This window comes from Fistularia commersonii, chromosome 26 (assembly GCF_037954325.1).
Source record: "Fistularia commersonii isolate RoL2024-O1a breed Wild chromosome 26, RoL_Fcom_v1.0, whole genome shotgun sequence".
NCBI classification, from domain to species: Eukaryota; Metazoa; Chordata; class Actinopteri; order Syngnathiformes; family Fistulariidae; genus Fistularia; species Fistularia commersonii.
This window is the reverse complement of record NC_141309.1, coordinates 12,420,001-12,440,875: the sequence shown is the minus strand read 5'-3', so window position 1 is coordinate 12,440,875 and position 20,875 is coordinate 12,420,001. Positions and strand designations below refer to the sequence as shown.

Genomic DNA, 20,875 nt, shown 5'->3' with positions numbered 1-20,875 from the left:
CTGAGAAACAAATTAAAAAGAGAATGGATATGTCTCCCAAGATGTTTGGTTATTGAGTTGTGGTTTTTGAAGCCGTCAATAAATGGTACCCTTATGAAATGGTCTCCATCGCATTTCTTTTCCAACTTCATTTTAAATCATAGCTCTTCCTCTCTAATCCTCTCTATGCTTGTCAGACACTGAACTCATCTGCCTCCCATGTCTCACCTCACTGAGCATCTGCATTGTCTGAATTGATGATGGGGACAGCTGGCTGAGAGCCTCAGCCCATAGAATATGACCGCTGCAGAAAAACTGCTTACTGAGGTACCGTCCCGGCAGCTAGAAATCATTACAGACTAACCATGATGATCGGGCTGAGGACTGCAATGATAGTCAGCTTTCAGGGCTTATTTTGTTGATCGCCAATTTTACATTTGCAATTTCTTAGCCTCCCTCCGGAAACGCTTGCTGCATCCTAACAAAACACCACTGCTAAACAAGACCCCATCTGTGATGTACCACATTTATGATATGCGATTGAGAATGGCTCTACAGCAGAAATTACGATGTGCCGCATCCGATATCTCTTGGAGCGGATATATATGAACATGTGAGTCATACTCTCCAATGTAGTGCATTGGCATCAGTTGGTGTCAGCAGTTGATTAGCAAGCAGAAGTGTCTGTCAGCTGCTAGCAGGTGTCGTAGACACCTCTTGGGCTGTGTGGACCCAATATCAATGGCTCTCTGTCCACTGATCCCCTCAGACACGATTCAGTCAGGCTTCTACAACCTGAAGCACAAGAATGAGAGCAGAAAAAAGGATAATTTTTCTGCTGAAACAGGTTTGCAACTTGCACTAACATGATTTTTCATGATTACTTACAGTGTAGAACAATGATTGACAAATGAGCAAATTACATAATTATGTGTTATATGCTTGGGTTGTAATAATTACGGCTAAAAAGGATTTTGACCTGACATTTATAGTTGGCCGATTGTGCAGTGAAATTATGCATTAGAATTTGGCACAAACTGTCTTTAAAAAGAAAAAAATCCTGATAAAAATAGAAGAGAAAAAAAAAAAATTAAAAGAAAAAAAAATATATGTGTACATGTATATATATCTGTGTGTGTATGTGTGTGTATGTAATGCACTGTAAATAATACCTAGTTACATCCATATATTGCTGGAATCAGATGAATGAACCACAAGGCTTACGTGCTGTTTTGAATACTCTTTACCTCCCATATTTACCGAGTGAGGAAGATTCACTAAGCTACCCTCTCTGATCATAACTATGATGTCTCTCAACAAACTTTCTCCCTGATTTCTGTGCTCCAATTGGAGAGACTTACATAAGAGATGTGACAATGCACAGGCAGCCAAACCTCGTTGCTTATAAAGTCCGGCCAAAAATAGCCACTGTGACACAAAGCAGCTCTCTGTACTGGTACATTTTAACTGCAATGATATGCCAGGGTGAAACAAGGAAAAAACATTACAATGCAATGTGAAGGTGAACACATTTCAGTGCAACAGTGCAAGAAAACCCCAGGGAATATTGAGCTCTCTGCAATCCATACAATGGCAGATACTTCACACAACCGTGTTTATATTTGAAAGATGCGTTTGTGTGGTTGGTTCAAGATACCCTTATAAGTCTCGCAGCTGACGTGAAGATTCTGAGATGTAGTTCTGCTATAGGAGAAGAGTGAAGGGGCCAATGTGTTGACTCTGTGGGAGATGCCCCGTGTCCTCCTTTCATTTGATTTGATTTGATTCGAAGCCTGATTAAGTCTTCAACAAATTAAACCACAGAATCCCTTCTGTCCAACCTCCTTACTCAAGACATAAATTGCACTTGTGTCACTCTATATAAAGTACACATCCCTCAGGGGACTTTGTTGCAGCCAAATAAAGTACTTGGATGCTTTTTTAGCTCAACAGGCAACCAAGGAATCCAGATTGGCATAGTTTTGACTCCAGTGGATCAGACTAGATTACACGTAGGAGGCTGTCAGGCTTTTCCCAAGTGAACTTGAGTCAACTCGTTTCTTATGTCTTTGCAAGCTCATACAACACTTCGTAAAAGCAGCAGTTGTGTGAGGCACAGGACAAAATCCAACAAAATGAGATGTGGTAACGCTTATTTAGCAAATCACATTTACTTCCAATGAAGATGAGAAAAAAAAAACAACAATATTGCAAGCCACATCAAGTAGCACTCATAAACAAATTCATGTTAGAGTCAGACCATTTGGGAATGGTATCCATGGTTACCCACAGTGATAAGAAGCAGAAGAGACTGAATTGAATTCAAAGTGAATGCAATGTGGAGCTGATGGGAGACATCCATGGAGGCTATAAGCATACTCCTCACATGGACAATAGACAGGGAAATGAACATTACGAGTAAATCTACAATCCACAACAATTTGACAGAACAGATTGTGTTTGAGTTTCATTTCCCCTTGAGAATAGTATAGAAACATACAGTATACTGCGGATATTTCCAATGCCACAGATTATCTCAAGCCAAGATTAACAATCTTCATTTAACATAAGGTTTACCATAATTACACCCCCCTCTGGCAGCCTCTAGATGGGAGGATGCAAAGAAAAGCTGCACTCATAAGAGAATATAGATCTTCCCATCTGGGTCATTGTGAGAATAGTGTAAATACTTTTTCACAGATTCAAACACAAACTCCTCTGTCTTAGTCTCTGGAGTCATAGTAAGACATCCCATGGTGAGGCTTAATTAAATCTTTCCTACACTCTCCTCTCTCATCCTCCATCATCTGCCATTTTGGCTAAAGAATTACTCATGTGTGGAAGTTTATTAAAGGGGCAATACATTTGAAGCAGGGAGAGAGGGTCTCTAGGCGGGTTGTGTTGCTTTGAAATATAATATTGTAAATCATCCAAAGAAGTACATTATTATTGCGAAATTGTCACACGACGACGTGCAAACGTTCCTCATTAGAATCATTTGATTTCCCAAAATTGACTTGGCATAAGTGGACAGATATTATTTTGTGCCCCAGGAAGAATCAATGGAGTCCTTCATTATATACCCTCTGTCCTTCAAATACAATGCAAAGACGTACAGAGTTGTACCACTTGTCCTCTGTTGAAGGCCATGCATAATAAATGACAAGTAACAGCCACTGTTTTCTATTCCAATGCCACAACGCGGGCACTGAATGAAGCACTTGTACAGTATTTTTCTTTTCTCCCACAAAGTCCTAGCACGGAGTTACATGTCCCCTGAATATTTCATATGAATCAAACTAAAGAAATGTGGCTTGATCTTGGAATCTACCAGAAAAATATTCCAAGAGCTTCGCCCATTCGCTCATGAAATGGCAAACAGTTTCGACAATTTTTTGACTAATTTTTTTTTTTTTCATTTAAAAGCAAAAGATTGTACGTAATTCCATGTTCTTGTTGGTATTCGCGGCAATCCAGATGCACCTGGGCTTGCAGCTTGTCAGGGTTGTTTAAATGGGTCAGCTCAAGAAATGTCCTGGCTTATTCAGGAAGTCATGCATGACCTTCCACATCTTTCTGCACAAGGCAGAGACAGACTCTGTGCTCTCTGGTTCTCTTGAAATCAGCAATATATTACAGTTAACCTCAATGTATTATATATAACACTTTAATGACTGTAAGGGGAATTTTGTTTTTCAGCTGTTTTCCAACTTGTTTTAATTAACAAGAAGGACCAGTTCCCTCTTGTTAATAATAGTTTGGTGCTGTAAATAATTGCTGTATTCCATCAATGTGAAAAAATCAGCATTTGCAACACTGAGTTGAGAATAATGCTTGGTAAAATAGTTGTATGTTTCTTACCCATTGAACGAGGTCTTCTCTTTTCTGAACAGATGAATATCATTAATGGTAACTCTTTGTTTAAAAGAGTATTATGGCCTGCTGGGCGACTAGAAATGCAAGCATGCAGAAAGAGCTTTAAAAACTACATTAACCATTCTTGACAAAGAACTATATAATTTTTTGACAGCACAATAGCTTCTGCAGGATTGACAATTTTGTCTGCAATAACAAATTTCACAGGGATCAGAAATCAGTTGAGTTGCTAATCAAGACGATCTGCTGTCAACCAGACATAAATCCACAGACCAAGATATTTAGACTGAACCGGCCATTTAATACTTCTTGTAACACACTTTTTATTTAAGATAATGAAGCTGTTGTTCAACACAAGACACAATGAATTAGAACATTATTCTATGAAGAAAAATGAAGTCAATTAGAGCGAACTGCATTCAGGGAGCCATTTGTTTGTGTGCTTCTTTTTAGCTTTGATTAATATAATTATGTACACATTAGTATTTATGTTTACTGTGACTGTGGCTTGAAGAGCTGAAGAAGCCTCTCGGATGAGGAGTGAAACATCTTCAGGTGAAGAAATTCACCATGAGAAAACTGTCTTATTAAAATATCTGTCACAGAAGACAGGGTGAAAAGAAAATCAGATTGTTGTCTGTAACTCTATAGGGGATAATATCCAAATAAATTACTTATTTCCATGTCATAGCTACATCTTTTGACATTTTTGAGCCATCAACAAAATAAGTCCTCAACAATTCCCCAGAACACTGTTTAATGGTTAATGTTATTCTTGAAGAAAGTGCCTGCCAAATGAACAAAGCTTCTTCTCAATTAAATAGAGTCATCACAAAACTATTGTCATTTCAATATTAAGCCCCAGAGAAATGTGTATTTGAAAAATAGTCTTCGCTGATACATCCGATTGATGCATAGACTTATAGATTTAAAGGGAGATTTTTTTTTCCCCACGCAACGTAATGTCTTTAATTCAAATTATTAATTCAGTGCAATTCATCGAGCTCATGCTGAACTTGGTCACGTGTTAGTCTTGATCTTGAATCTTAAGCCTCTCTACTTTCTGTTTGCAGGCAATCGTTATATAAAATTAATCCACAGTACTAAATAATAAATATCGAGATGCTCTTTTCACTCAATGACGTATGAATCACTGATTAAACTGAACTAAAATGAAAGCCAAGGTTTGTAAGACTGTTTGCCCACACCACCTTGTGGTCGTACTGATATGCCAGCAAGATATTTAGATTTGTAAGTCATTCTTTTCAAAACGGATTTTATTGCAATTAGTAATGCAGTTGTGAGAATAGACTGGGGGAATTGGGAGAAACTATTCTCTTATTGACTTATACTTAAGTCAATAAGAATACTTGGGATTAACAGTTGGACCAGAGAACAAATGAATCAGCATTTTTTTGTGAGACACAGGAAAGGAAAACAATGAGCACAACCAAATTATTTACTTGAAGCTGCATTCATTTGGAACACACATCTAGAAAAGCCTCCCAGATTATGTCAGACAATCCCCAGAGTTTCTTAATGCTGCTTATTCCACCCTATAATAACTGCACTTGTGAACTCAATTTTACACTGTAATAAATTTAAAAATTGATTTATGCACCCGTTTTTTTGCATAGAGGAACAAAACTAGCTTTTAGTCATTTCTATCCTTTTTATCCTTTTTGAGTTTTTCCAACAGTAAATCTTTTTTTCTGTACTGAATTTCGGAGTGACAACCAATAAAGCCATCTTGTTTCACCTTAATTGCATTAGAGAAAAATAAAAAACTTGTGAACAACGGACTCACCGGTGATATATTTCTCTTGATATCATATTGAAGAAAGAAGAGAGAAAATAACTTTTCGGAGGAAGAATATAAACATTATCAAACAGGCAAACATAACAGGCATCATTATTGATGATCAGACTTTATTGGCATGTGCATATTTCAACAATATACCATTTTGCACATATATTTATATAATACAAACATTGCATATAACATCTTTTCATGTAATTTCGTAACTCACCATGATTTACAATATGCAGTAGGCTTCTTTATTTCATCTTTTAAATATAACCAAATTCTTGAATTTATTCTTGCAATAACATATACGATTTACATTTTTCAAATCTGGCAGGCATCAACTGACAATCACTTTCACTCAAAGTTATAAGGATTTCATCTTTTCACAATGATTATACAATGCATGACCGAGCTGTAACAAAGTAAGTCATTTACATTCACAGTCAAATATATTCACCATAAATAACGGAGTCTTTTCAAAAGAACATATCTGTGAATATCAAAAACAGGAGCCCATGGAAACTACTAACTGCCGCACGTTATCCAGTGAGGATAGTGTCACAGCTAATTTGATAGTTGAATATGGCCAAAAGGTTCGACTCAATCATGTTTTTTCCAACTTTACCACCCATGCTAATTGACGTGGCCAATGTTCATGAATTATTTACTCAGTGTGAAATTCCTACTGATTCTCTTGGCAGTCATATAATATATTGATACTGAGCAACTGTATTTTCTTTTAAATGAAGCCCTGGATCACAGGGAAAGTAAACACGCAAGACTCAGATAGTCTTTCCTTATAGAAAAATCAAGCTATTATAAAAGAAGTCTGACAGAAATATCTAATTATTACTCAAACATTAGAAAAAAAAAAAACATTAGTTTTAGAGACACACATAATATCAAGCACAACTAGCAGCAGGAGATAAAGGCGACAATCTGCATCACTCAGAGCTCTGTACAACACATCTATTTGGTTGAAACGGTTACAAAAACAACATTCACACATTTATGCACTATTGAGCACAAGGGGTCACTGTGGCTACTCAAAAGACTGACAAACACAGGGAGCATGGAGGATCTGCAATGGAACCAGGACTCCTTTACACTTTTGGGTCTTCTAAAAAGTGTGATATTGCCATTCTATATCAACATCGACAAGGAACCGATTCCCTCTGGAAGACATTTTTGGTGTCTCACCTTCATTGGATTGACTATAGCACTGAGTGCCAGTGCAAAAGTGGGGAGACCGGAACACCTCGAGCACTTTACCTACTGCAGAGCCTCATCCTACCATCTTTGTAAATTATTTTTTCTATTTGCTGAATAGATTAATCACATAGATGTAACATTCCTTGGCTGAGTACACTTTGGACTAAGATCTCTGCTCACTAACCGTGAACCAGGTGGAAACCAAGAGACAGGTGTGGCTATAGAAACCCTGCTGCAATACATGATGCAGACTAAGGATAAGGTTTAGGGTCAGGGATCCGTTAGTGCAAAATTGTTTATTTTTAGCTGTCAGGTTAAACAGATATTATAAAACCGATTGGCATCAACTTAACTGAACGCCCACTGATTCCAGCTTTTTTCCTTTTTAAATGACACAATGCAAGACATTAATATGTAAAAAAAAAAAAAGAAATCTAACAGAAATAAGAGGTGCAAGGATGCCTGCTCTGTTGAAGGCCACTACTGCACTAACAGGAAATTGATGAGCTCTTAAAAGGATCTTATAGTTTACATGAAAAAAAAACCCAAGATATTAGCATGTGTTTTTTTTTCTAGATTGGAAATCAGTTTCTGCTGAAAGTTTAAAAAAATACTCAAAGTAGAATTAAGGGTCAAACTTAAGGATGGCATATGATTCAATTTTTCACTATACTGTATATACCTGAACTTCTGCCAGCACTGTCTATGCTGTGTCCCATTGCAACTGTCTCAGACATAACATCACCCAAGTCACAAAACTTGATTGCTGTTTTGTCAATTGGCAGATATAAAAACCTGAATATATTGACCTCATATATTAGCCAGTGTCACTTAATTCAAGTATCATTTTGCAATCCGTGTGCAAAAGTGTCGTAAATAATAATAACGATTTAAAAAACAAAAACAACCCGAAATTGAAATGCATGCTTTTCGTCATCATTGGTGAGAAAACTACAACAAAAGTGTAATGGAAGACCCTCACCCACACAGAAGTGTCACAATCAATTGGACAACCCTGAGACAACTCCATTTGATCTGACCTTTGTATCTGTGTAAGGCAAGCCGTGTAAGATGTAGCATTCTTGAGCACTTTTTTTTTGTGCGAAAACAATAAATTGGCTGCAACAACATACTCACAACATCTACTAGCCTATTTTTCGAATTAATTCAACAACATGTAACAACACAGCTACAAGCACCAATGTAAGAGATTGGAAAATCCAACATTTGCATTGTGTTGACATGCAGCTAAGACATCAACATGAGCAGTCAACAGCTCAGACAAATTTAGAATTAGCTAACACATGGCATCCTCAGAGTGCAGCTTTGCTTAGTTAAATCATTTATTTGGTCAGCACAAGTTTTGAACAAAAACATCACAATGACTTTACGGCACCGACAACAAGTGGAAGCTGTATTGTGTTGTTTTGTTTCTTATTCATGTGTGTCATCATGCATATACAGGCACTCCTACAGTGTGTGTGATGAGTAGACTGGGCCAAGCCAAACAATGCTTCACACATCAGTGTCTACACGTAAAGTTTTTTTTTTTTGTTCTTTTAGAAAATATCTTTCCTTTGTGGGTGTTAAGAGTGTATCTTACTTGGACATTCTACATGTATCAGTACAGTATCCCAGACAGTTATTTGTTGAAGGAAGCGGGAACCTGTGTGTCAGTGTCCATCTTTCTGTGAGAGGAGAGGAAGTGGGGGGTCGTGCCGTCTCAGTCTGAGAAGAGACTGGCAAAAGATTTGCGTAGATTACGTATGGTTTCAGCCTTCACCTCATCCTGGCTAAGGCTGGCTCGTGGTGCTGGGGTTTCTGGAATGTTGAAGGTATTGGTAAGAGACTGGGATTTGCTATAAAGAGAGGAAAATGGCAATAGAGGAGAGGGAAAGGCTATTAAAGTCATGCAGCAAACCCATGGAATGAAGAGACTGGAGCGCGGCAGGACGAAGAGAAAGAGAGGCGGAAAAGGCTCAGTTGGAGATGAAGAAAATGAATTTCTTCCTTAAAGTCACAATCACCATAAATTCAGGGAGTTTATGATATGAATGATGAATGAGATTTCTGGATGCAAAATGATGCAAGGGGATTTGCTATTTACTAGGCCAGAATAATTGGCACAATTATTAGTCACATTAACTAGAGAAAATGGTTGAAAGAGATGCAAAGAAGAATAAAGTTGTTTGCAAATACAAGCCCAATTTTGTTATGAAAAAAATGAATTAATTTTTAAAAGTCTGTATTTTACAGAACTAAAACTTATTTATTTTCAGAGAAAAACATAAAAACAGCAAGAAATTCCTTAATAGCAATATTACTTCTACTACTACTACTACTACTAATAATAATAATGATAGTAATAATTATCATTATTATTATTAATAATGATGATGATCCGGTTGATAAGCAGGAAACACATTTTAAAATTAGCTAGACCTACCTACCTACCTATAATTGTGGTGAAAATCAAATTACAGTTATGTAAAATAAAATTGTTTATAATATAAACAATATTATCTTATTGTTTTAATCTGTTTTAATCTAATAAAATTGTTTATAATATAAAAAATATTATCTTCTTGTTTTAATCTGTTGTTTTCGTCTTGCTGTTTAAGCCAATTACCTTTTACACTGGTTGTTGTCATGCCATTTAACGCAGAAGACAATCCTATAGTTTTATTACTTAGAATATGTTATACAGAATTATGACCCTAAACTAGAATCAAGTAAAAGAGCCTTTGACTTGTTTGTTTTGCACCGACTATATTGACATTCTTTGTCGAGACCATACAAAAATATGCTTAAAAGCAACAGCTTGTCAGCATCAATGAGTTCTAATCTCTCCAGAAATGCTGAGATGTAATGTGTGTAACTGCTGAATGACTGACCATTTCAATGCATTTTTAAACCATGCACATACTGGGCCATTTTGTTTTCAAATGCTGCATGCTCATTGTGACGCAAGCAAAAATTAAGAAAGGACCTGCTGTTCAGATCAACCTTAATTCTCATTTGGTCAAAAATGACAGAAAACAGGCCAAAAACAGGCACATGGTTATCTTTCATGTTATTTCAAATTATGACTTACTTTAACTGTGGAGAACTGCTTGCAGCCTGATTGTCCAGACTAGGCTTCTGTGGGGGCTGGGGCTTCTGCTGCACTGGGGGTCGACCCCCGGGTCCTCCCTGACCCGGGGATGCCGGTCGAGGTTGCTGGGTAGTTGCCGCTCCAGGACGGGCTTGGTGACCAGGAGCCCTCTGTTGCTGCGCCGACCCCTGTGACAGCTGCCTCGGGGGTTGGGCGGGCCTCTGCTGAGCTTGCCCGCCCTGTGGTTTCTGGCCTCCTGGAGGAGGTTTTTGCTGCTGCTGCTGCTGCTGCTGTGAGACAGATTGCTGCCTCTGCGTTTGAGGGGAGGTGCCCTGGTTTCGTGGATAAGCCTGTCCAGAAGGAGATCTCTGAGCTGGTGAAGCTCCCTGACCTCCTTGCCACGGCTGGGCTGGAGATCCTTGGCTAGCCTTAGCTTGGGCACCTTGATCTCCAGTGCCTGGGCTCGCTGCAGATTGCTGTGCAGGAGGTTGGCCTTGGGGCTGCGGACGCTGCTGAGATGGCGGAGCTTGCTGAGGACCACCTGAAGTGGGAAGGTCCAGGAATCACATTATCCCACCCATCAATCCTTGTTTGCATTAAAAAACATAAATGTTATTGACAAATGATAACAATTCATGTTTTAAATAGCCCCATACCTTGGGGTAAGGGACGCTGCTGAGCCTGAGGAACTCTTGGCTGGGAGATAGGCTGAGGAGAAACTGCTTTCTGCAAATCATTCAGGATGTGAAAAGTGGAAAATACAATGTTATTTCAAAAATTAATTAAAGGGGGATTTTCTCAATGACTGAGCGATACTAATATGACAGGCACTTGTAATGTCACTATCCCCTGTGTCTTGTTTCTCAGACACATTTACTATAAATCTCTCAATGGATGTGGGAAATTCATAAAAAAAATCCTAACCGAGTTAACATCAGTAAATGTTCTTGACATATTTGTAATTGCTTCTTAATGCAGGTGAGTATCTGCAAAAGTAGTATCATTTTTGTGCTTTGTGCAGAGCTTCTCATTTAACTAAGATCTGCTGGAAGGACTTGTTTCCGATTGTGCACGTGGTTAAACGTGTGAACCTGTGTTGCCTGTCCTGCTGCAGGGCGGACCGTGGAGGAGCTCGAAGTGCGAGGAACAGTCTCGTTCATCTTAGAAATAACCATTTCTGCAATCTGAGCACGATCTTCATCTTGTTGATCCCCGATAAGTGGCATTGAACAGTCATCTACCTTAAAAACCAACAAAACAATGTTTTTTTTGACTAAACGTTTCAGTCATCGATCATTGTTACTTCAAAATATTTGTTCTGCCATCTTATACCTCTATAATGTAGTCTTTTCCATCTTTACCATGTAAGGCTTCCACAGCACAAATGTCCAAACCTCCAAAGATGTCAGCGCAAGTGTCCACCCACAATCTGTATCTGAAAAATCATGTCAAACGGAGCAACGATAAAACAACAACAGCTTGTGTGGTAGAAAGAAGTGGGCACCAACTACATCATGAGCCCTTACTTATCTGACATGGCCACCTGCTCAAGCATTGATGAGCCGGTGTTGGTTTTCCAGTTGCCCGAGATAGATGTTCTCCTGATAAATACAACAAAATTACTCACTATGTTGTGGATAATCATTTTCTTTGTGGTGATTGATAACTGCTTAAGTTATAGATTCATTATAGATTCAAGTTTCACTCACATGTAAGCCTTGTAATTGTCACCGATCTTCTGGATGCGCACGTCATACTTTGCATCAATGAAAGGCTCTGACGTGGCGTAGGTTTTGGTCAGTGCCACGACACTGGCAATATCTTGAAAATCATACTGATTGTCCACTTTCACCTGAGGTAGCAAAAGTCATGATAAAAATATATAGGCTTCCATTATTCCCAGAGAGTTATTATTATTACACTGTCGCTTTAATTTTTCAGGCCTACCTTTCCCATTCCTGAATGGGCATGACCCATTTTTACCACTACAGGGAAGCGGGATGAAGTAATCTGTAACAAGAATATTTTATCAATTGACCATCTCCTAGACCCTTTTGCCATAAATTTTATCATTGTTGGTTAATGACGATCAGGTTAAAAATTGTGCTCTTGAATGAAAGCAACTGCTGTCAAACAACAAGACACACTCAAAGTAATGTGAATGGCCACAGCTGCTGCGTTAGATGGATTATTGACATGTAGGTAAATTACAGTCCCAATGTACCATGTGCAGATTGATAGAACTGTACTTGTGTGTGTGTGTGTGGGTGTGTGTCTGTGTACCTTTAAGGGTTTTTTGTTTTTAACATGATCACATACCCCCACCAGTGCAAGCTGAAGGGGTAGGAGGAAGAGAGGGAGAGCAGCAGATGGCAAACACTCACCATTTCCTTGTGGTTTGGATAGTAAACCTGCTCAATCAGTGGGAATTCCTCTGGGCCTAATCGCTTGTGCAGCCTAGACATTTGAGCAAACTAAAAAAAGATTATTTTTTAAAATCGTTTGGACAAAAATTATTTTTTGCCTAAATCCACTTCTTATGCAACCTATTACTCATTTTTTTTTTTTGCGTTTTCTGAAAAACTTGAAAAAATGACTTCAGCGATTACTTTAAGAAGGTAACGATAGTAACGATATATAAACTGGGTAGGGTCCCTGTGTAACATAATTGCAGAGTATTAAATGAATGTAAACCTACCACCCATGGTTTGTCACAGAAATTATACACAGAGTGTATAGAGTTAACACTGGACAGCCCTGCATACTGCAGTCCAATCACAATGTTGCGGTGGTCTCCATTCTTGTCCATGCTGAAGGCATGCTGTCTTATCAGTACGAAGTCTGGTTTGAAGGATCTGTGATGTAGGAATTCAGACAAAAGGTAAATAAATCCATTATTTGGCAGACAGAAGGAAATTATTTCAACAGATATCATACACAAATATTTTTGCTCACTTTGTAACCTTGTGGCCATTCCTTATTGCATCAATGGCTACATGATAAGATCCTGTGGAATTGGCTGTCAAGTTGATTTCAGAAAACTCTGCCTAAAAGGAAAAGAACAAGGTCAATCCTCAAAAATATGCAACATGCACAACAAAAAGATCAGTTTGCAGGTAATTTTAGGTGCATTTTCAGAATAAAAGAAAAAACAAACTGTCAATGGTGTGAGGTAGTCATCTTGGACAAAGATATGATCACATTTATTATTAGATAATTGGATAATAATTATTGCATTTCCTCTTTTTGGGGAAAAAAAAATCTATTGAACTGCACTAAATTGATTTGTACATAAACAATTTTGTATGGCAATTTTGGGTGGCAAATGGCGCAGTGGTTAGCGTCTCACAGCACGAAGGACCCTGGTTCGATTCCAACAAGGGGACCTTCCTGTGTGGAGTTTGCATGTTCTCCCCGTGTCTGCGCGGGTTTCCACCGCCTTCTCCGGTTCCCTCCCACGGTACAAAAACACGCAGCAGGTTAGAAGAAAATTTGAAGTGGTTGTTTATCTGTATATGTTGCCCTGCGATCGACTGGTCCAGGTTGTACCCCGTCTCTGGCCCGAAGACAGCTGGGAGAGGCTCCTGCATCCCCTGCGACCCTGAGTGCAGGATAAGCTGCAGACGATGGATGGATAAACCATTTGATAAACCAATGTGATCAAAAATATAAATTTGAAGGCTCTGGTAGGTAAATATGAGAAGTTCTCTTTTTTTTTTTTTTAGGCCATCACAAGACCTTTCAGCACACGTTGCTTTTGGTCTGGTTTACAATGTGTTTTCATTGGCAGGGTTTATGAAAACTGTTCATGACTTGAAAACAGTTTACCAGGTTTTTCAGGTTTTCCAGGATACGCTGAGAACCATGATAATATCTCATTAGTAACATTATAATCCGAGCAGGATCGTGAATTACAACCCGTCCACCCATCTTTTCAAGTTGAAAGCAATTAATAACATGTCAGACTTCCTCTGAAGGAAAAACAACATAAAAATGTAGGACAAATGAAAGTGAATAAAGTCCCTGAGAGAAAGATCACCCACAGAAGAGGGTTGCATATATCCTCCGTGCTATTATCAGGAAACATTTTTTAATGGAGTCAGTTGCTAAAATATTTATAATTTTACATATTTATTTGTGAACACAGAAAGTGCTCCTGTCACATGAGAAGATTCATCTGTTATTTGTTGAAGTCAGAATGAATAATTAAATACTCTTGCCATTGTTCCATAATGCAAATAGATGTTCAATTGTATCTATTTAACAAACCGAAGTGGCATAAACATGACACAGGCTTAAAACAGCTGTGCCGGTGACTTAGGGGGGGGATTGTTTTGTGGAAATGTCATTTAACATTCTTTTTCATCACTTTGGACTTTTGAATTCGGTTTGGGCTGCTCCTGTAGAGCCAAATGTACTTTCTCAGAAGACCGGCACCCTGAAACATCTGCAAAAAGCTTCAGCAGATGTTCCATCGGACTTTTGCGACAAGCGCTCTCCTCTATGCGGCAATGTGCTGGCGAGGCAGCATCAAGAAGAGGGACGGCATATGCATGGACCTAAAGAAGGTCAGCTCCGGTTTGGGCACGCTGTTTGACAGCCTGACATCTGCGGCAGATCGACGGAAACAGGAGCGGGTTCCTGTCTGTCAGGGACGATCCATTCCATCCACTGCACAGCACCTTCTCCGGGCAGGAGAGCAGCTTCAACGATAAACTGCTGTCTCTGTACGGCTCCACTGTCAGATTAAGGCGATCGTTCCTCCCCCATGACACGCGACTCTGCTGCTCCGCACTGGGGAGGAAATGATAATACCGACCCCCCCATACTGTGCGTACATCCGTTTGTTCTGATCAGAACGCTACACACTGGGCACGATGCACCTTGGACTTTAACTGTGTTTCCCTTAAATCTTTACTGTGAGTTTTTCTACTAGTAGTTTTTGCACACCTTCTTCACTACAGTGTAGTTACTTACCTGTTGCCCCCCCCCCCAAGGGATGAATGAAGTACTTCGCTACTTACAAACCCATCTGGTTCTGATAATATATCCATTTTATTTCATATTATTATTTTCTCCTGACCGTGTCAGCCTGATTCGGTCTAAGTGTCATTCAATCTCTGCCTGATGCAGTCGCTGAGATTTGGCTTGAACGCGGCAATCTAATCAGCATCGAAAACAAATGGGCTGAGACCTGGTCCAAGAGTTGGTCTTTACTGGGGTCCTTTTGGCCCTGACGGGCGAACAATGGTGGCAGAGCGTAAGCAACAGTTTGTAACACAGAGCACTTGCTGTGATGATATGAGGCTGCGATTATTTGATATGAGTTGTGTTATAAGTTAATATCACTGCATTTTTGAATTATGGAGTTCTGCATGTGAAAACACACTTACACAGTGTTCCTATGGGTGATGATCTACAAATGTGCTACTTCGCCTCTGAGTTCAGTCCCCAAATCGTATATGTTGTTATCATTATCATCATCATCATCATTATTATTGTTATTTTCATCATCATTTAAAAGCTTCAGTGAACAAAAGCACAGAAAGCACATACCTGTTCAACCTTGATTTCAAATTCACCATGGACCTTTCTTCCTCTGAAAACTTTCACCCTACATGTGAAACAAGGGTTTAAGTTTACATGCTATTTGTTTCTGTAAAAGATACGTTGACATCATGTCCTGCCTCTCGATGGCGGGTGCTCTTAACGCCGCTTCTCCTTTTCCTTTGGCCTCTTTCCTTCAGGGGACGCCACGGCAAATTTCAAATTCTTCACCAACTAACTTCATTTCCTCTTTTGCTCCATCCATAAATCTCCTCCCGCCACGCATTTTCAACTTCAGCATCCCTCCATCTATACATTCACCACGCCTCCTCTGATCATGCCATGGGTACTTTTTTTATACTGATCAATTTAAAAAGACGTGTTTATCATCAATGAAAATGTGATTCCATAAATGGACTAATCTGGAAAAGGGAACCAAACTATATATTCAACCAGTGCAGAGCTCCTGCCTCTGACGTGCACTGAGGATGCTCTCACCTGCATTATTTATCATCCTGTCGGTCATATCATTTGATATTGTGGCGAGATTTGCTTGGAGTGGAGCATTTGTCATCGCCCACGCTCAGTTAAAAAAAAAAAAAAAAAAAAAAACTTGCATCATCACGGTGGCGTGGGGTACAGTTGCAGGCCTGTGGCATAATGCAGCACGGTTTCCATCACGAGCACGACTTGATCGTCAAATGAAAATGTCTTCTCGGGCAAGCACACACACACTGCCACACACACGTAGGCACGCACATCTGCAAGGCGTGTTTTTTTTTTTTTCCTGCTCGGGCTCCCACACTTGCTACCCGTGGAAACAGCAGGTGGATCATATGACCTTCTAATATGAGGACACCGCAGCCCACGTCCCGGCCCACATCCCGGTCTAGACGGCTCTTACCAGTCGGTCTGCTGGTCATCGATGACCAGGAGGATCTTGGCGTTGCTGGAAACCCCTGCTCGGTCCGCAGCCTCCGACAAAGTGGCGGCCGCGGCGGCGGTGGTCTGTTTGACGGCGTTGGATATGGATGAGAAGAAGCCGGATCCCGCGCCTGCGGACGCGGGCTGGCTGGTCGACTGGCGTCTCTCCGACGGGCCGGGCGACACGGCGGGGCTCTGCTGCGGCGGCTCCGGCCGTTGGAGATCGGTCATGTAGCCATTCGGCAGGTTGGACATGAAATTACTGTCCGAAAGGCGTCGACGCAAGTAGTTCATGACGGATGCGTCCTAATATGATCCCGGAGGATGCGTCTTACAACTTGCCGTGCGATGAGATAATGCAAGGGGCTTTGTGCAGCCTACTTTTTTTTAAATTGAATTAATGTAACTGAGATCAGTTGCCTGAAGAAATGGAAAAAAAAAAACACATGCACATTTTGTTATCATCAGTGGCAGGTTTGAAATGTACACTTATTAAAATTAAGGGGGAACACAGGTATCAGAACCAAGATTTTTCCAGTATTCCAGATTTTTTTTTTTTTTATCCAGCATTGCAAACAAATAGAATAAAAAGATACCCTTAATTGCATATCTGATAAACTGCTAATCAAACCCACTACGCCCATAAATCGGCACGGTCAAGCCTACCTGGAAGTGGATTGCGACCCAGGAATTAGGTGACGCCTCGATCTCGCACAGGAAAGCCTATGGGCGACACACGTGTGTTTAGTGATCGAGCATCGGACTCCAAACCCGGACAAGAGGAGCTACAGGCCACCCCGCACCACCGCTGCTGCCCCCGTTCTTCCCCCTCAGGCCACGATTTTTTTCCGTCAGCCCTGCGTCACACCCAGTCATCCTGAGGGAAAGGCAAGTCTGCAAAAATTGGAGTCGCTTGACCTGCGTCAAGCTGCAGTGGAGGCATTGACGCATTACTTCCGGTTTGGTTAAAATAAGATTCAAGATATGTTTTTTTGCTATTTGGATTTGTACCCAATTGCATAAAGTGCAGTTTTATAAACGTCACTTATGTGCATCCAATTTTAGAAAAGGGGGTAGGCAAAACAAGGTTTACTGTAACGATAATTTACAGACTTTTTATTTCATGCAACGTTTTTGAACTTGGGTAAAGTGGGTAACCAATGTGTTGATCACCGTGTAGTTTAGTCTGATTGATAAATTTTCTGAAATAATATTCACATTTCTGAAAGCTGGAGTGCAATCTGCCATACCCCCCGCCCCCCCTGTTTTTTTTTTTAATATTCAAATATTATGCTGCAGTGGGAACGCTTTCAAGTATACAACATTATTTTGAAACCAATGTAACTTCCGGGTAAGGATTGTCTATTTCAGTTTGGCTTGACAGAGATGAGGGTGGTGCTGATGAGAGAAGGATGTCGATCTGTCTCATGAGCCGCCTGTGGCCCCACAGGGAGCTTCTGCTGAAGTAATGTTACACACTGTTGTGTGTTTTAATCCAGCACTATCAGGCTCCACGGGATGTTACTTCCATTTTCACCTGTCGATATAAACAGACACAGTTCCAGTATCTGTTGACCGAAGTTATTCTGAATACAGGCCCCAGAGCGTCCCTTCAACCTCACTGCATAAACTGCAAGGTGTGGTGCAGTGTAAGCTGGAGCCATATTGCAAACTGAGCATCACAGACTGTTACATTTTCAAATATTTGCATCAGACATCACCATAAACAGACAGATAGATAGACAGACTGATAGATAGATAGATAGATAGATAGATAGATAGATAGATAGATAGATAGATAGATAGATAGATAGATAGATAGATAGATAGATAGATAGATAGATAGATAGATAGATAGATAGATAGATAGATAGATAGATAGATAGATACCATCCAAATGTTAAAAATGATGGTATGGTATGGTATTTTTAAGTTCAACACTTTACCGATTCAGCTAAAATCTGTCATTCATGGCTAAGGAAATATTAACTGTAATGCCTCTGATGCTTCAAGAGAATGTGATTAAATCACTTAAGTCCCAAAACAGTAAAAACTTTGAGGTAGATGTGCTTGTGGGTTAATTTAAAATCAATGTACAGTACACAGCAGGGCCTGCATACTGTAGATCATTTCTGTGTTATTGCTAAATATTACCTAGGAGGGCACCATTGAGCTGATTTCAAACCCCACACTTATTGTGTGCATTTTCAGTTTTATATGTGAACGGCTCTTAGCCATCTTTTAAGTAATCTAATTTTGGAGCCAAAATCACAATGTTTAAACAAACAAAAAAATCTTTCCATATGAAATAAAAAAACTGAGGGGGGCACAGATACTTCTGTTTTAAATATTGAATTTATAAAAATATTTCTTTAACTGTGGATTTCAATGCACATTTGTCCATTTCTCGGTATAAATTAAGTTACAGCACGGCGGCATGGCATTGAAGATCCTCCTGTGTTCATTCATTCTCAGGCATAATTGTCCTCATGGCAGCAGCATTATATTTTTGGGTGTGTTTGTCTGGCCATTAACAAAAGCCTTGGATTACTGTCGGTCTATCCCAGTCCAGATGCCCGCGTGTACGGGCAGGTCAAAGGAAGGTCTCAAGCTCTGGTGGGCTACGCGCTCAAAAAAATGTGGTTTGGTGAGATTGTAGATTAGGAGGGAGGGGAAGAAGGGGCAGACATTGGAGTGGAAAGGAGGGGGAAGACGTCACTTTCCTTATGGGTGAAGGACAAGTATTGAGTCTTCGATGGAAATGGTATTTGTGGAGAAAAATGCACTAAAGGAAGTGCAGGGGGAAATTATTTTCCACTTTTGTACCACGACACAGGTAATCCCTTTGTAGCCAACTTACCTGTGAGAGCCTGTGGAACAATAACAACAAAGAGGCTCTCCGATTGGCCCAGACAGTAGCTAATCAGAGGGCAGAAAATGTGTCACAAGGAAAGCCACATCTTCTGTCTGCACTCACCTGATAGGTTACCTGGCTGAGCCCAGTCCCAGCATCTCATTACCTTTTCCAATACAGTCTGAAACTGAGGCTCATTGTGTGCTGACTACTCAAACAGTCAAGTTGCTCTTCTGTATTTGCCTCTCCAGACAAAGAGAAGCAGCCATGGCGGTGGCAAACTTCCAGTATATAACTCGGATGAGCAGTGGCTTCAAGGTCTACATTTTAGAAGGTAAACTTGAGTCTTCCTTGTATTTTCACCCCTCAATTTTCTTTTGAGGTAATTAGCACTTATACCTGATTAATAACTATCTATATGGTCCTATTAAGATATCATGTTTTTGTTTCTGCATGTATTCTGTCTTGTGTATGCTATATGTTATATTTTTCATTATTGTACCATTCAGCTTTGTGCCATAAATGATATGGTTGTGAAAAATGTAATGGTTACTGTCTGCTTACGGTACTTAATTTAAAGAAAAATCAACAGTCATGAATGGTTTTATTTCACAGCTCCTTGACAGATAGATAACATTTCAGTTGCAGATTCCTAGAAATAATGACATCGATTAGTACGATGTTAAAATAATCAAGATTAAAGTTGTATGTTTAAATTAAAAAACTACTCGCAAAACATATTAAAAATTATAATGCTTTCGCTCAACCTGCGGACAAACAAGCAAAATTAAGAAAAGATGAAACAGCAAAGCAGAAGGTCATGCGCCGCATTACCAATTCTAATAAGGAAGAAATACCCATGCCTGAGGCGTTAGAAAATCAGCATAGGTGTGGTTATACCTGCCCCCTTTCACAATGGCACTCTGAAGGTGTAGCTCATAGGTGTCTAGTTGGAAATGTGGATTTTATACCAAGCACATTTTGTCTAAAGTCTCAGTTAATCACCCTTTAGGTGCAAACTAGATCTTTTGTCTATTGTTTCACCAAGTATTGATTCAGTCAACACTTGATTTGAATAGAACTGAAGTAGTTCTTTTGGTATTAAGCTGTGACTAAAAACAATGGTTAGCAGAAGTCACTGACTGGTGTCAACAGGTTTCCTGCTGTTACATTTTCAAACAATGCTGGTGTTGTGCCTCTATGCATTCAATACTTCAATATACATGCATCTTGAAGTGAAGGAGTAAAGTATGTATTGCTTCTGTTACTCCTTCTTTACTTATGAAACAAAAACCATATGATATTTGGATCAAGGTAATTCTTTTACCTGAGAGTTTTCTGAAAAATATCTCTTAAAGGAGTCTCGTCAGCTTCTCCTTCTTACCGACTGAAACTGCATAACTAATTTAAAATCTATAGTGTGGAAATTAAAAGGTCTTCCCCCAAGATTGTTACACCAAAAATGAGGCTGCTAAATGCAAGCAGGAAGATGTATGGTTTGACACACTGTGTCGATTGCGCACTTTTAAAGGTGTGATCAGGCTGAAAGCCAATATCAAGTAGAAAAAACAACATTTACCGT

General features: G+C 39.7%; 2 protein-coding genes across 3 annotated transcripts in view; one reads left to right on the top strand and one right to left on the bottom strand.

Moving 5' to 3' along the window:
- Nucleotides 1-5,767: 5,767 nt before the first annotated feature.
- On the bottom strand, nucleotides 5,768-17,318 carry syn1 (synapsin I). 2 transcript variants are annotated; one of them, XM_086173428.1, is made up of 14 exons: nucleotides 17,106-17,318; nucleotides 16,420-16,859; nucleotides 15,525-15,582; nucleotides 12,924-13,015; nucleotides 12,667-12,823; nucleotides 12,353-12,442; nucleotides 11,916-11,978; nucleotides 11,678-11,820; nucleotides 11,495-11,569; nucleotides 11,301-11,403; nucleotides 11,060-11,209; nucleotides 10,625-10,694; nucleotides 9,969-10,509; nucleotides 5,768-8,733 (listed from the first exon to the last, which is right to left on the bottom strand). In XM_086173428.1, exons 2-14 carry the CDS (start codon nucleotides 16,731-16,733, stop codon nucleotides 8,598-8,600), a joined length of 1,992 nt encoding a protein of 663 aa, XP_086029554.1. In that variant the 5' UTR covers nucleotides 16,734-16,859; nucleotides 17,106-17,318; the 3' UTR covers nucleotides 5,768-8,597. The 2 variants fall into 2 exon arrangements, with proteins under 2 accessions (XP_086029554.1, XP_086029555.1); XM_086173429.1 differs by having other exon boundaries at nucleotides 8,415-8,695.
- A 2,152-nt stretch (nucleotides 17,319-19,470) lies between these two features.
- The window catches only part of vgll4l (vestigial like 4 like), a 3,712-nt gene continuing 2,307 nt past the window's right edge, over nucleotides 19,471-20,875 (top strand). The window contains exon 1 of the mRNA XM_086173780.1: nucleotides 19,471-19,627. Coding sequence (XP_086029906.1) covers nucleotides 19,561-19,627 — 67 coding nt within the window. The 5' untranslated portion in view covers nucleotides 19,471-19,560. The remainder of the gene's footprint in view (nucleotides 19,628-20,875) is intronic.